The 15,563-nt window shown below is 40.5% G+C and overlaps 1 protein-coding gene across 1 annotated transcript in view; it reads left to right on the top strand.

Moving 5' to 3' along the window:
- The window catches only part of akap9 (A kinase (PRKA) anchor protein 9), a 65,838-nt gene that overhangs the window by 40,715 nt on the left and 9,560 nt on the right, over positions 1 to 15,563 (top strand). Inside the window, 11 exon segments of the mRNA XM_034210476.1 lie at positions 4,384 to 4,478; positions 4,923 to 5,040; positions 6,018 to 6,056; positions 6,953 to 7,185; positions 8,915 to 9,034; positions 11,268 to 11,444; positions 12,175 to 12,279; positions 12,560 to 12,712; positions 13,294 to 13,380; positions 13,765 to 14,787; positions 15,410 to 15,550. Coding sequence (XP_034066367.1) covers positions 4,384 to 4,478; positions 4,923 to 5,040; positions 6,018 to 6,056; positions 6,953 to 7,185; positions 8,915 to 9,034; positions 11,268 to 11,444; positions 12,175 to 12,279; positions 12,560 to 12,712; positions 13,294 to 13,380; positions 13,765 to 14,787; positions 15,410 to 15,550 — 2,291 coding nt within the window.

The following is a 15,563-nucleotide window of genomic DNA, read 5'->3' as shown; positions in this document are numbered from 1 at the left end:
TCAGTTAAAATAAGTGTTTCAACATAGTTAACATTGCAGGAAAGCAATATATTAGACGTTAAGTACTTCGTCAGGCTTAATATTTATCTGTAGATAGATACCCCCAAAGCTTTTTTCTTATTTGAAAGAAGACCTTAACCTAAAGTACTCTTTATTGTGTTAATAAAGGTGAATTAGTTTGTCTGTTTTGCACATCCTCATATTAATATCTTTGTACATCCGGCACTAAACTGTTTTATTGTAGAGATCACTTACAGTATCTTCTTGATTTTTTATATTCTATATTTCTATCATTGACCTTCTACTGTCCCCCTATGAAAGTATGTACTCTTAATATTTTTTTCATCAAATAACATTATTCAACAAAAACAAGTCAATGACGTGCTTTAACCACTAGGCAGTGCACACAAGGTACACACAGCATACTAATAATAACTTTGTATTATTAGTGTAGGACACTTATGTATGTATAACATCTGAAGATGTGTAGTTTTATTCATGTTTTTACATAATTGTACAGGATATTGCTATACTATTTCTCATGTTTTACTTCTACACATTAATATCTGATTTGTAAAACATCACAGACAGAAAGGCATATCCGTCATTTAATGGTAAGCTATTGAAATTCTGATTCCATAGATGTGTCTCCCATCACCCAAATCCCCTGACGATTCTCTCAACTCAGTATTTACATTCTTTAATTCAAAGAAAATCAGTAATATCTTTAAAAACTACAATTCCTTTTCTATCAGCTGTGCACCGTTATGGTGTAAATATAACCTATCTACCAATTGGATCAAATATAAAAGTCAGCCGAATTACTATTGATACTGCAAGGAGACGTATTTTGTGAAAAGAAATGCAAGATGCAGTTCTTCAAGTTTGTCCAGAAGTCTTCTCATCAGGGCTCTATAAATAAAGAACTACGGCAGATGTGTAATATTTAATGCAGCCGAACCGTGTATTACAATGCCGTTATGTGATGACTTCCAAAGAGAAAAGCAAGAACACTCGGAATAAAGTATTATTATATATTTTTTAAATGTTTTCGGATATCATATCACATTAACATCATATCCCAACATGCATTGCGGCTAAAACATCCAATCAACGAGCTTCAAGCTGAGGATCTTGGCCGGTAATCTGTTCAGTGGGTTTATGGTGTGTATCGCTCGAAATGTCCCTTATAGGCCTACGTCTGTTTCCGGTGACTTTATTTACAGCTAAAAAGCCCAAGATTATAGAATTAAACGAATAAATAAAAACAAGGATAATTGTGTGTTATTGTTGAGTAAATAACAGTGTGTTATTTAGAAAATAATAACAAATTAGAAGGAAAAAAAGATTTTAAAAAATACAGATTTCAGTATTTTGAGGCTCTGAGCCCCATTTCTTTTCCTCACAGACGGGAAAAAAGTCCGACATTATACGATTTAAAATAAAAACAAATAAATAAAAAGATAAAACACTGGCATGTAATTTACGTTAGAATAAATAGAATGGTTTTGAATAATAGAGGAGTCACTTTACAGCCCCGCCCACTTTTGGGGAAACCAACGCTGTCATTTGAACGGCGATCAAGCCTGAAGCCACAGAGATCTTCTGTTACTGTCCTTTCTTCTTAGAGGAAGTACAGAAACACGTAACTCTGGATTTGTTTTAATGTTTGAGGTGCAATAAACGACACAGTAGCTTTTTGGCATGTTAAAACTATTATGTTCTGCCTCGCTCATGAGAGTAACAGCTGCCGAAATTACAGCCTCGCCTACTGATCTCAAATGTGTGCTCTAAAATGATATTTATAAATGACTATTATCATTATTATAAGCAAGACAATAAATGGTAAAGATATGTAGAAAATAAACGTATTTAAGATACGTTCATAAGAAACGTAACGTGGGAGAAAATATGTTTCTAGAAGATATGTAGAAAATAAACGTATTTGAGATACGTTCATAACGAACATAACGTGGGAGAAAATATGTTTCTAGAAGATATGTAGAAAATAAACGTATTTGAGATATGTTCATAATAAACGTAACATGGGAGAAAATATGTTTCTAGAAGATATGTAGAAAATAAACTTATTTGAGATACGTTCATAACGAACGTAACGTGGGAGAAAATAAGTTTCTGGCTAAACGTAATTGAGAATGCAGTTTAGTTCTGTGGGAACGTAATTTTTAGGAGACAGGGTTGGTTTGGACATCTGACTGCTCATGCCAACAAAATCGCCAGAGTTTGTGTATGAGGGTGAAAGGTACAATTACAAATATTTAAGCTTTATCAACCTAGAATCACTTGGAATTCAGTGGCCACTTTTTGAAATTGGTTTAAGCTGTTTAAATGCTTTGAGATCTTTTCGATGTCCCATCCATGTCAGAGACAGCTGCTCCTCTTGGGTCAACTGTTACAGCCACATCCACTCTTACTCACTTGTTGAAGGGGCTGAATTTGGGTCCCTCATACAATTTGGCAAATTTACAACAGTCAATTATTTCTTACTGGCTTTGTGTACACACTGACTGAACCGTGGTGAGTGTATGGCTCTGTCTTGTGTTATACCATCATGCTAGAATCCTGTTATGATGTCTGTTTTATGTAATCCTAAAGAGGCGCTGAAGAAAAGCAAATATTTGCCACCATAGAAAGTTTCACAGGATAGACATCAAAGAGGGGCATCGTGTTGCAAGCTGTAGGAGATAAAGGAAGGAATAAAAGAGAATGTGAAGTTTTGTTAAATGTTTGTTTCCTTGTATCTGGTCTCAATATCTATGCAGCTGCTGTTATGCATTTATCGTTGACTAGGACTTCACCTAAAAATTGTTTTTAGTGTCATTGTCATTTAAACTGCAGATATCTTGTAGATTAATCACTTGAACAAATGTCCTTAATTTGTTTGCTTTTGCTTGACCAACAGTCAAAATACATAATTGTTGTCATAGAAAAGCATCAAACACATTTTACATTTTAACAGCTGGAATATGAGAACATGTAAAATGTTTGCATGATTGTAAACATATTGGAATCTAAAATATTTGCTCGTAGTCAAATTGTTTCAATATTTTCTGTTCAACTAAACAGATAATCCACGTTGTTGCCGCTTTTATGGAGAATACATTCTGCACCCCACACTACCATTACATTTATAAGATGTGCAGAGCCAGCTTGTATGTCGTTCGTCTTCTTCTTTAACTATTAGGGAGTGCTTGACTTCTGCTAAGCCTGTCTTTTCGACATCCACTTGTGCAAATGCCAATAACCTGAAAGAGAGAAAATGATCGTCCTATTGGATGATCCACATAGGTACAAGCTCAGGGGTGCGGCCTTTTCAAACTGGTTTCTAATAAACCCAAGGCATAGCCTCAGCCTAGGAAAAAAGATTAAAAGTCAGAGCGTATTATGTCGGTGAAAAGGATGAAAAGTCTTCTTTTGTTGTTTTTTTAACAAGGGGAAAAGGCTAACCCTGACAATATGAAGTGGAGGTAGATGTGTTTCCCAGGAACACTGTGAATTTGACAATGTTTATTTAAAGCAGGTAATCATGTGCATGTGATAGCTGTGTATCACGGAGGCATCCCTCCTTAGGCAAACTTTACATACTTTGGTTCCTGCTTAGATGACATCTTAACTTCTGAATACACAAGTGATATTAACCTTCTGCCTCCCTTTCAGTGTTAGATAAACACAGAGCCCATTGAACCCATAATAAATTATACACTTTATTTATATAGCACCTTTCATAATATTAAGTGTGTGTGTGTGTGTGTGTGTGTGTGTGTGTGTGTGTGTGTGTGTGTGTGTGTGTGTGTGTGTGTGTGTGTGTGTGTGTGTGTGTGTGTGTGTGTGTGTGTGTGTGTGTGTGTGTGTGTGTGTGTGTGTGTGTGTGTGTGTGTGTGTGTGTGTGTGTGTGTGTGTGTGTGTGTGTGTGTGTGTGTGTGTGTGTGTGTTTTATAATGCTTGCTGACCTGTGACAGAGCAGTACAGTAATGATTGCATTTAATTGTGTACAGCTCAGTTTTGTACTTCATGTCAAGCAAAATGGGTCATCCATGCTCACTTGTGTCCGTCCCTGCATTTGCATTCAAGTGTGTGCCTCAGCGTGTCCTGTATGTATGTTTCTGTTTGCTGTTGTGTTGTTGCTAACCTTGGATTTTGTATCCTGCTGTTAAGTGCTCATTCATCTGGATAACTGCATTGTGTGTGTGTGTGAGTGACTGAAGCTATAATCAACACACAATCATTTCTCTTAATTATTCTGTTAAGTGATTGTTAGAATTGGAGAGAAAGCTGGGAACAATAACTTTGTAAAGCAGAAATGTAGGATTTCTACTTCAGCGCCCTAATACCTGTCCTCCTCCTCGCTTTGCCCACATTCAGGTCTGATTGACGGCTACACGGGAGAACGAGCTGCATCTGAGGAGCAGTTACGTCAGAAGGAAGAGCTCCAGCTGAGCCTCGAGCAGGAGCTGCTGGTGAGGCAATCAAGCTGCAGAGAGACAGACAATTATTACCTTTGATTGTGTGAGAGATGGCATGAGACCTGACCATGTAAAGGAATAATCATTTTCCCCTCTGGCTCAAAACACTACAGACTTACATGTATCGACACGTTAGCACAGTCAGTTGAGGACCAATTAGTTCAAGTCTGAAATACAAGTTAGTTGAGGTGTCGTATTAATGTAGCATTGTGTGTATATTCAGGCTACAGCACTTTAAAGAAAAAATGCCACTTTTTTTTTACTAATGTCCAATCAGGGTCGATGGTAAATGAAGTCCACGGAAGCATCAATTCCTCATTCACATTAAAATCTGTTGCTCTTCATGCATTGGGATGGGAGATCCTTGTCTTCAACTCGACAACACATACTTACATTCAACATGTATATCAGAGTTCTGAATCTCCTTCCTCCCTGCAGGTGACAGCTAGCCGGCTGCAGGAGTTGGAGCAGGAGAGGCTTCAGATGCAGGAGGAGCGGGAGCTGATGTCACGGCAACAAGACGCCATGAGGGAGGAATCCGGGCCCCGCGAGCTTCGTACGTATCCCAAAATTCCCTTACCGAAATATGTACAGATTTTTGATCGCTTAGTCACAGGAAGTTACATCTTTTTAATATTTGAAGGTAAAATATGAATCATTGAATTAATTGAATGAAACCTGATCTGATCATAAAATATAGGTTTGATATTGTGATGTTTATTGCATTATAGATGAGAGTTAGAATAGCAAAAATAAACTCAGGTCTTTTTGTTGTCTTTTATCAAGGCTTGAGTTTCAAGTGACAGTTTGTTTGGTATGGCTGTATTGAAACCTGCATTTCAACATAGATCATTTGTTGAATTACAAGGGCAAACAATAAACCAGAGTCATTGCCAGCTGCACGTCATAGAGAGGTTGTTTTGATCTATTTGCAATGTTTATTGACGGGATACCAAACCTTGATCTGCATTGAAACTGGTTTCTACAATGTAAATGTGTCGAGCCTCATAATGATTAACTTTGTAGTTCTTCTGTTGCTGTGGCCGAACGGAAATGAAAACAAACATTCATGGGTCATACAATAGGTCAACAGAATTTATACCAAGAGTTCAAATGTCTACAAGATATGTATTGTTTGAATAATTCTTCCCTTAGGAAACTCTTATCTAGATTCCTTGAACACTTTCTGCTGGTATTTGTGCCAAACAGAGACATCCACAGATGTATGCTCCGGACAAATCAAGTGTTTCTGCTCATTTTCCATTATAAGCTACATTTATGAAAAAAGTTTCCCATGAGCACATTCTCTGATCAAATGGTAAGTAATTAAGGGTAAAACTAAAAGGGCTTTATGCAGAAACCTTTTCCTTTCACAGCATCCTTTCTACAGCCTTAACCTCCTCGAATGAAACAGACAGAAAAGCACTGTCGTCCTATCTCCACCCTTTTCTATTCTTTATCTAAGAATTTTCCTGTTCATGAAAAATAAAAAAAGAGCATGTTACATTCCTGTGCTTTCTTATTCTCCTGTAGGCCTAGTTGAAGCTGCAATGGTTGCAGCACCTGAAGCAGGTGTGTCCACTTTGAGCATGGCTCAGTCATTTCTACTATGTGTTCTTAATAATCATCTAGAGTTCACCTCTTAAACCCTAATCCAGCAACTCACCAACAACGCTTTGAGCTTGCTTGCTATTGGCTCACCAACTCACTCTGTTCAATCACTAACCTTTGCTTCAGCTTTTTCATTTGACTTTTTGCCCTGGTTTGTCTTTTTTAATGTCAATGTAAACAGTCATTTTAGCATGAGACATACATACATTTAAACTACAGAGACATATATGTAGTCATGATTTCCTAACTGTCATCATCTACACTCTGAATCCAGCCATCTTTTTAAATGACTGCATATATTTTAGATCTGTAGATGCTGTGCTTGCAGCATTTCTTTAAAGGAAGTGAGATGATTGGCTGTTCAGGAAGTCCCTCTCCTGCCTGTAAATGCTTACTGGGCATGGATATTGCAATGTCTGGGCTGTCCACCTGTCTGTTCTCTCATTTGCACTCTCTCACCTTGTTACTTTTGCACTAATCCTGCGGGGGGGTGATCCTGGGTGAATCGGTGTGGGTTGTTCACTGGAAAGAGGCATCATGATGGGGAGTCATGTTCGGTATCTGGGTGTTTTGTTGGGAAGTTGACTGAAATGTTGGAAGAGCCTGAAGTTCACTTAGCTGTAAAAGTATATAACATTTTAGAGAAGTAAGTTGATTATCATTTTCTAACAACATGGTAAAAAAGTAATTAAATCTAGTCATGTGGCTCACAGACTTCAGACTCTTCAGTAGCTCCATCTCAGCATCCTGTTTGTCTCCAAAATCAAACCTGAATGAATCATTAACTTAAGTAAGCCACCTTTAGAGGAGAGGCAGCAATACTTAACTTCTCTTTCTTCGTCCGCTGTCTCCTGTAGACCTTCTGGAGGAAACGGAGAAGCTGATGAAGGAGAAGGTGGAGGTCCAGCGGCAGGCGGAGAAGGAGAACGCCGAGCTCCTGAAGCAGGTGAAGCTGCTGGAGGCGGAGCTGGAGGAGCAGAACAACAGGGTGATCGAGCTGGAGAACAATCAGAGCTCAGAGAGCGGAGACCTCCGACAGCAGGTCCAGGCTCTGGAGAAACAGCTGGACAAGAACAGGAGGTTCCTCGATGTGGGTGACACACAACATGGCCTCCACTGGCATTGTAGTTATTCTGTAGTTATGTCAGTGAGACAAACGTTATATTTTATTCCAGCCTTAAATCATGAATGAAATTCTTATACCAGCTATCAATGGAGATTGAATTAATATTCAACAGAACATTTATGATATCAGTCAAAAAATTGGCAAGAATTGTGTTCACAAATGATTACAAAATTATGTTTTTCTAGCTCTGAAAAAGAAAAATATGTTCTACTTTCATTGTCTTTATTATAGTAAATCAAATCTTTTTAACATTTTGCAAAGTTTCCTTTTTTTGGATGCAGCTCATTGCCCTTGATTAGTCGTTGACATAACTCAGTCTCTCTTTGGGTCTCTGTCTAAAGCGCTGATGAGTTTGTTCCCACCATCACACTGTAATTGGGCCGCTTGGCCCGGAGGAGATGGCACGTCATCTTCTGAATGTGTTTTGAATGCCTCTATTGTCCTGTTGATGTCAGCTACAAACAACATATAAATTATCACATTTGTTAACAATAGGGATGTAACGATATATCAAATATCGCGGTAAATAAATGTCTCAATACCGTCGTGAGACTGACAAAATCTACCGCGATTTTTTTATAATTTTTTTTTTTTTTTAAACTTTATTTAACCAGATGGTCCCATTGAGATCATCGATCTCTTTTTCAAGGGAGACCTGTCCAACATGGCAGCAAGTAGGTTACAACATGAACATAAAACAACAGATAACACAAAAGGACATCGTATTTACAGGGCTACATGTACATACCTAGAGACATTGACAAGTACCAACAGTATATTTATATCTCGCCCTGTCAATAAGCCTCACCTTCTTGGCAAACACTGTATTGTTTTTGAAGTGGTGGAGAGACAATGCACAGTTTTACCCACTGCTGTCACCCATGGCCAAAGCATATCTCTCTGTCCCAGCAACATCAGTACCAAGCAAGAGAGTTTTTTCCACAGCAGGGGATATTGTAAACGCCCAAACATCCCAGCTTCTACCTGGAAATGTGGACATGCTCATATTCCTAAAAGATAACCTTGATGATGCTGAGTGAGTGAGTGAGTTAGAGTTGAGTTACTTGAAAAACTAAAGTGAAACTTGATTTATTCTATTGCCGGGTCTGATTATTATATTGTTGACACTTTAAAATATTACTATCCTATTAAAATGCTGTACAAATCAGATGTATTATTTAATAAAGAAAAAAAAGTTCAAGAAAAAAAAAAAAAAATTCACACTTTTTTCCTTTATTTTTCAATATCGCGATAAATATCGTACCGTGGACTTTTTATCGCGATATTATCGTACCGTGAGTTTTTGGTATCGTTACATCCCTAGTTAACAACGATTTTTATAATTAGATTATTTGGCCAATATGATATATATAGACTTATAGGTTTATTTTCTGTAGTGTGTATTATTTAGTGATCGTTACCTAGGCATGAAATCCTCCATAATTGGGTTAATGAGATCATGTAAACATTTTCGCTGATCATTTAAATCTGAGGTCAAAGTAGAACTAAATAATTGATGTTGCATAAGTGGACACTCCGTAGTTCAGTGGACTTTTAGCTTTTAAACATTTTGGGGAAACACTGATTGCCCCCTGATGCATCACTCCATTGACATATTCATTTTAAACGTTACTTCTGCCTCAACTTTTATCACTGAAATCAGACTTATTCCTGTCTTCATTTTGTTGTCCAGGAACAAGCCGTGGACCGCGAACACGAGAGAGACTTCTTCCAGCAGGAGATCCATAAACTGGAACAACAGCTGAAGAATCCGCAGAAGCTCCAGGCCGGATCGGAGCAGAGAAACAAAGAGGTAACAGGAGAGCGCTCTGTTCTCTGTCAGAGGACCAGGCAGTCACATACATGCTTATTTCCTTAACACAGCACTTTTGTTGTGGCGCTGAACACTGAGCTGAGAGTCACACAGCAGAACAAAAGGGCTGGTAGAATTACCTGTGCTTCCTCGAAAATGACACCAAATAGTGTTAGTGTGGACGTAACAGTAGGACTCATGTCCTTTGTAAGTTGTGTAATAGCTGGTGTTATTTCACTAACATCAAATACACAATACAGTTAATAGGGATTACATTTGCTAAAGTTAATAACTGTGCTAGTGAGCTCATTGTTGAAAATGTAGTCAACAGTAAGGCTGTGTGTTTGTATGACATGAGGACAATAACATGACATATATGCTAACTTCTGATATCAAATTTTAAAAGTGAATACCTGTGTAAAGAGTCAGGACACCAACGGCTTTAAATCAGCTTGTTCCATTCAATTATTTTTATTTTCACAATAGATCAAGTCAGGATGTCTAACATGTCAAACCCAGAGATTTATCACTGATAAAACGTAAACCTAAGGTTTTTCTGTATCCCACTTAGCTTCCACAGATCAGTAAGCTTTGATTTCCATAGCTATTGAAAGCTGGTTCATTACATGTTGTCTTTGCCCATCAGTAACCGCTGTCAGCTTTAACCTTAATGATTGTTTATTTGCTTTGTATGTGCTATGATGTTTTTTGAACTAAATGACCCCTTTGATAACACAAAATAACACAATTGACTTCAGAAAGTAATCTGCACTGTGTTATGGGCCCTCGGTGCATTTCAGTCATCCAATCAGGACATCATTTGGACATCCAATCAGGACATCAGGGGAAATTAGTTTATTGCTCATTGGTACTAAAATGTTTCCTTTCATCCATATTTTTGTAACTTTTATTTAAAAAATCTGTCTCTTTGTTTCCTCTTTAAATACGACTAATTTATGGTGTAGTAAGTTTAAAGCATAATGCCAACATCAATCCCACTTCTTTAAACTCACAGGCTAACATCTTGAGGATAAACTCTACTTTTCTGTAATTTCCAGAGACTCCTACCACAAGTGCTTTTCCCCCTCTCTGGCCTTGAACTGTCCGTCCTCTGATCCGTTATGCCTTCTCTCTCCCGTATTACAGGTGGATGGAGTAACCTCTAAGGTATTGCTTCTAGCTACACGTAGAATCCAGTCTCCCCCCAGAGAGTATTTAGTGCATTTTAGTGACCCCGCCCAACCCTGCAGCAATTTATGGCCTGCCAGCCCCTCCTTCCTTTTCCCACCCTTGCTCCCGTTTGATCCCCCTCTTCTTCGTTTGTCAAGAAGAAGAAACTTCAGGACATGTTCCTCTATTACTTCTTTGTCTTGTCTCTCCTTGTAATGTCCCAGTTAAAAACTCAACCACAAAACAGTAAAGAAAGCTGAGGGGGAAATAGGATCATCACAAGTTCAGTGTTGAACAAACATTATAAAAGTAATGCCCCAATGACAATTTTGTTTTAATACAATTATACCAAACCCTTTACATTTGACATTGTTTTTTGCCACCTTAGCAATGTTTTGGAGGGGAACCACGAACAAACATGTCTCCACAAGTTTTTCTTGAATGTAAAGCAATAAATGATATAAAGAAAGGCACTGATGTAAATCCCATCTATGAACGTGGAAACATAAGGCCATTCTGGTACAGTTTAGGATATATAAATAGACCATTCAGGGCTGAACTACTCTCATGAATGAATATTTAATGAAGGGCTGCCAGTGAGGGGGTGCATTTCATCTGCCTTACGACAGTGTCATTTTGATTTGAATAGGAGCTCAGTTTGAAGAAGCAACATATTCTGTTGTACGATCCGGAGTCCCCCATGTAGACAGACTTATTTACCAGTTCTGAGGGAATCCTGAACAAACCCCAATCCTGTCGACCCTCTTCCTCCCTCCACTGATCTGCTGATGTTCTCATCTCACAGATGGATCCGTTACCTACCAGCGGCCCTCCTGGTCAACGTACCGCTCTGTGGTTTGTCTCCCCCTGAATGAAATCTCTCTCTCCCCTCTGTCCCTGCACCTCTCTCATTCTCTCCCCCCCCTCCTTTTTCAGGTGGATCAGCTGACCTCCCAGCTAGCTGTTCATGTACCAGCTATGCTGTAGCGAGTGGTGTCTCAGAGCGATTCTCATTAAACGACACCCCCCCCCTTCCTCTCTCCTCCCTGTCTTTCTCTACTAGGTGGAGCATCTGACCTCCCAGCTGAAGGAGAAGGCGGATTGGTGCAGTGAGCTGCTGCTCAGCTCAGAGCAGCTGAATCGTGATTTGGGAGAGCGCAACGAAGAGATTGACAAGCTGGAGAGCCGCATCCGCGAGCTGGAGCAGGCCCTGCTGTCCAGCGTTGACTCCCTGGAGAAGGTTTGTGAGAGGAGGGGGAGGGGGAGATGAAGGATGTGCAGGAGACGGCAGGAGAGAAAAGCAGTCCGAACAATAGCTGTGTGTGTGTGTGTGTGTGTGTGTGTGTGTGTGTGTGTGTGTGTGTGTGTGTGTGTGTGTGTGTGTGTGTGTGTGTGTGTGTGTGTGTGTGTGTGTGTGTGTGTGTGTGTGTGTGTGTGTGTGTGTGTGTGTGTGTGTGTGTGTGTGTGTGTGTGTGTGTGTGTGTGTGTGTGTGTGTGTGTGTGTGTGTGTGTGTGTGTGTGTGTGTGTGTGTGTGTGTGTGTGTGTGTGTGTGTGTGTGTGTGTGTGTGTGTGTGTGTGTGTGTGTGTGTGTGTGTGTGTGTGTGTGTGTGTGTGGCAAGAGGAGGAACAGGAGGAGGGTTGGTATGCACGCTGAGGGAGAACAATGTGTGGGTGGGTCCACTTCAGCCACCAGGCAGTTTGTTGTTGCTGATGAGCTATGGCTAGCAACTGTCAAGATTGCCCCCCAGTGTTGGTGGAGGGCTGCTGTGAGTGAACAAAAAGAGCAGTGTGTGGAATGCTGATAAATCTGCCATGCCGCTGATCAGTGGACAAATGGCCCAGAGTTCCAGTTGCACGTCCATTTTTATTATGCATGATTGAACAGTCTTTTTTAAAGAGTTTCATCCATCCCGCCTTTTGTGCACACGTTGTAATAGTTTATTTCGTGTGTATGTTTTGTGTGTCGCAGGTTGAACAAAAGAAGCAGCATGCATCCATCACAGAGGCGAAACAGTCAACACTGGAGGCTCAGTTACAGACGGAGAGAGAAGCTCTGGAGCGGAAAGAGAAAGAGGTAATGTGATCCTCAGTTTAGGATTTCAATTATAAACCTTTTACATAAATCTTTAGAAATCTGAAAAAGATTCAACTGGCAATTTAATGTTTTGGTTTGGATCAGTGTGCCGGCGTAACTGCGATGTTTCTCAATGTTATGGTGACTACAAATCGCTGCATTGTCCTGCAGGGAAACGTACCGTAACATTTGTTGATATTTGTGTTAAATTGCAAAGCAGAGAACATCCTGTGTTCTTGTGGCGTCTCCTCTGATGCGTCATGTTTACCTGCCGCCTCAGATCTGTAACCTGGAGGAGCAGCTGGAGCAGTTCAGAGAGGAGCTGGAGAACAAGAGCGAGGAGGTGCAGCAGCTCCAGATGCAGCTGGAGATCCAGAGGAAGGAGCTCAGCAGCCAGCAGCAATACCTAGAGACAAGGGAGAGCATGCTCCAGGTAGAGACACATCCTGATGAAATAACCTTTTACAGTCTGGTTGATTGTGTGTGATCTTCAGCCGTGATCGCTTCTTAAAACCTGAGGATATCATTTTCATATGTAGATATTGGCCACATATCTTTTTAGAAAATGTTAACAGTTGTATATTCATTTATGAAATGATTAACCTGTGTTTTATACGAACTAACTGTTGTACTAAAAAGCTAAAAATAAACCACTGGTGGTGACTTTAAAACTGTTGACCAATATGATATGTTAAGCTTTTACTTTTTCTGCACGATACAACACAAGGTCTGGTGTTAAAAATAACCCATCAGTTGTCAACATTTTTCACCATAACGTTAATTTTTCTACACTCAAACTGCAAAAACACTTTGATCCAGATGCTCTTTTTTTAAATTAGTTTTTGCTCTCTGTTGCTTTTTTAAATTTGTACATTTTTAGTTTTTTTGCCTTTTGTTGTGCCAAATGACTCAACCAGTGTACTTCCAGTAGTTCACCGTGAATCTGACTCTGACTGGACTTCAGCCTGACATGTTTATTAATAGCCATTACGTTATAATCTCTGATTTTCGAAGGTGATGGAGGAGAAGGACAGGGAAATAGCACTTCTTAATGAACAGATCACTAAGCTCCAACACATGGAAACAGCCTCTGATAACAAGGTAACGCAATATGCTTATACGAAATAGAATCAAAACCTATTTCGAATACGCATAGTGCATCGGTGTGTGTGTTTTCTACATTCGTGTACACTTTTATTTTGGTTTGCTCCATTTGGTTTTGTTGGGTTGTTTTTGCTTGTTTTCTCCCGGTCAGTAGCTCCACACCATTGTCTGTTGTGAGGTGATCATTTGCTCATGTGAGGTGGCTTACTAAACCTCTGAGTCTCTAAGGAGTTCTTACAATCTCATCCATTTCCAAATTCTAAATGCAATTTCCAGAGAATTTCCAAAGGGACTCAGACGTTTATCCGAATAGCGGGAAAGCTATGGATTGTCAAATCTGATGTGTTTATGGTTTAATAACATCTGCATATTTCTCTTCAGGAAATGGATCAGAGGGATGAGCTGATTAAAGACCAGGAGTCTCAGGTGCAATGCTTGCAAGGCGAACAAGAACGCTTGAAGAGGAATAATGAGGAGGAGATCGAGCAACTGAATGCAGTCATAGACCGACTGCAGCAGGAGCTGGCCAACATCGAGCAGAAGCAGGCTGCAGAGGAGGACGAGGACCCCAAGGCTGAGTCAGAGAGCGCCACCCAGGAGCCGAGTAAAGAGGAGTACGATGAAATGAAACAGAGAATGGACCTGGCCACCAAAGAGGTCAACACACTCAAATCAGAGCACAGTAAGCTGTTCGAGACATACCTCCGCTTAAAGGAGAGTGCAGAAGCTTTAGCTGAAACGGAAAAGCTTGATAACTTAGAGGGCGAACTCGAAGACGCTCTGAGAGAGAAAACGGCAGGATTCGTAGTCATGCAGGCCCAGGTGCACGCTTTACAGCAGAGTGCTACATCCAGAGTGGAGGAGCTGGACCTTCGCATACAGGAGCTCCAGGTCCTGGTCGATGAAAAGGACGATGAACTGAGCCGCTGTCGCCTCCTCTTGGAGCAGACTCAAAGCCATGCAGATGGTCTCCAGCAGAGGGTCTCTAATCTGGAGGACGGTCTGAGGGAGAAACTGGCTTCAGTGCTCGACACACAGGCCTCACTGCAGCAGCAGTCACAGGCATCCAAAGAAAACCAGGAGAAGCAGAGACATGCTGAGGTGAAGCCGGACGTGGAGCCACACGTTTATGACTTTGGTGACTTTAGTATTCCCAAAATGGATTTCAGTGGACTAAGTCAGGCGAGAGCAGCTCCCACAGGGAAGGTGTTCCATCTCACCCAGAGGCTTCGGGAGCTGGAGGTGGGACTGAGCGGGATGCAGAAGGACCAGGAGCTCCAGAAGCAGCTGCTCTCCAGCTCCGAGGAGGAGGTGATGGAGTACGAGCGCAGGCTGGCCGTGCTCATGGATCTGCTCAGCCAGATGAAGACCAAGACGCCTCAGAGGACAACACCGGCTGGGAAGGTGAGTTCGTCTGATAGGTCATAAGAAAGTAGATCAAGTAGTTCAACCCCACATATAACCACAGGTTGATGTGTTTACCCTTTGTACATGTGAAACAAAAAAGATACCATATTTAAATCAGTGAGTGTTGGAGGTGCTTGAAGGTCGATCTTCTGACCTTCAGAGCTCGGCTAGCTGTTTCCCCTTGTTGAAAGTATTTGTGCTGAGCTAGGCTAAGCTAGCCATCTGCAGATATGTTATTATATTATTTACGGTATTATATAAAAATAATCTAAATTAACAGGATGCATTGATAAACGTTTTTAGAACATTTTAAATCTTACTGAGGCCGATATTTAGGCAGTGTTTTGCTGCATTTTGGACTTGATTTAGCAAATAAACTCAACTCTAATTCTAAAATCCTAAGAATCACAGGAGCAATGTCAAGATTGTATCCTTGGATTTACAAATGTATACTTAAAAGTGCAATTAAATTATTTTTATATCTTTGTTATCCGCTTGTATAAATAACTTAATTGTTATCCAACACTAAATCCCTGTAGCCATTGTAATAATGTTTCAGACTGTGTAAACGTCATCCCTTGCCAGACAAAGCTCTGAGTGTTTTGAATCTTTTGATCAGGCGTCCACTGCTGTTGAGCAGCTGGCTGCTGGCTCAGAGCTTCTTCAGGAGCTGCAGGAGGTCAGAGACGAGGCCTCGGCCACCAGAGGGCAGCTGAGCAGCTTCAAGGAGAGCTGCAGCCGACTCCAGGAGGAGCTCAGAGTGAGTGACTGCC

Source organism: Gymnodraco acuticeps, unplaced genomic scaffold, assembly GCF_902827175.1.
Source record: "Gymnodraco acuticeps unplaced genomic scaffold, fGymAcu1.1, whole genome shotgun sequence".
NCBI classification, from domain to species: domain Eukaryota; kingdom Metazoa; phylum Chordata; class Actinopteri; order Perciformes; family Bathydraconidae; genus Gymnodraco; species Gymnodraco acuticeps.
The sequence above is the reverse complement of the archived record's forward strand: the minus strand, read 5'-3'. Positions and strand labels throughout refer to the sequence as shown.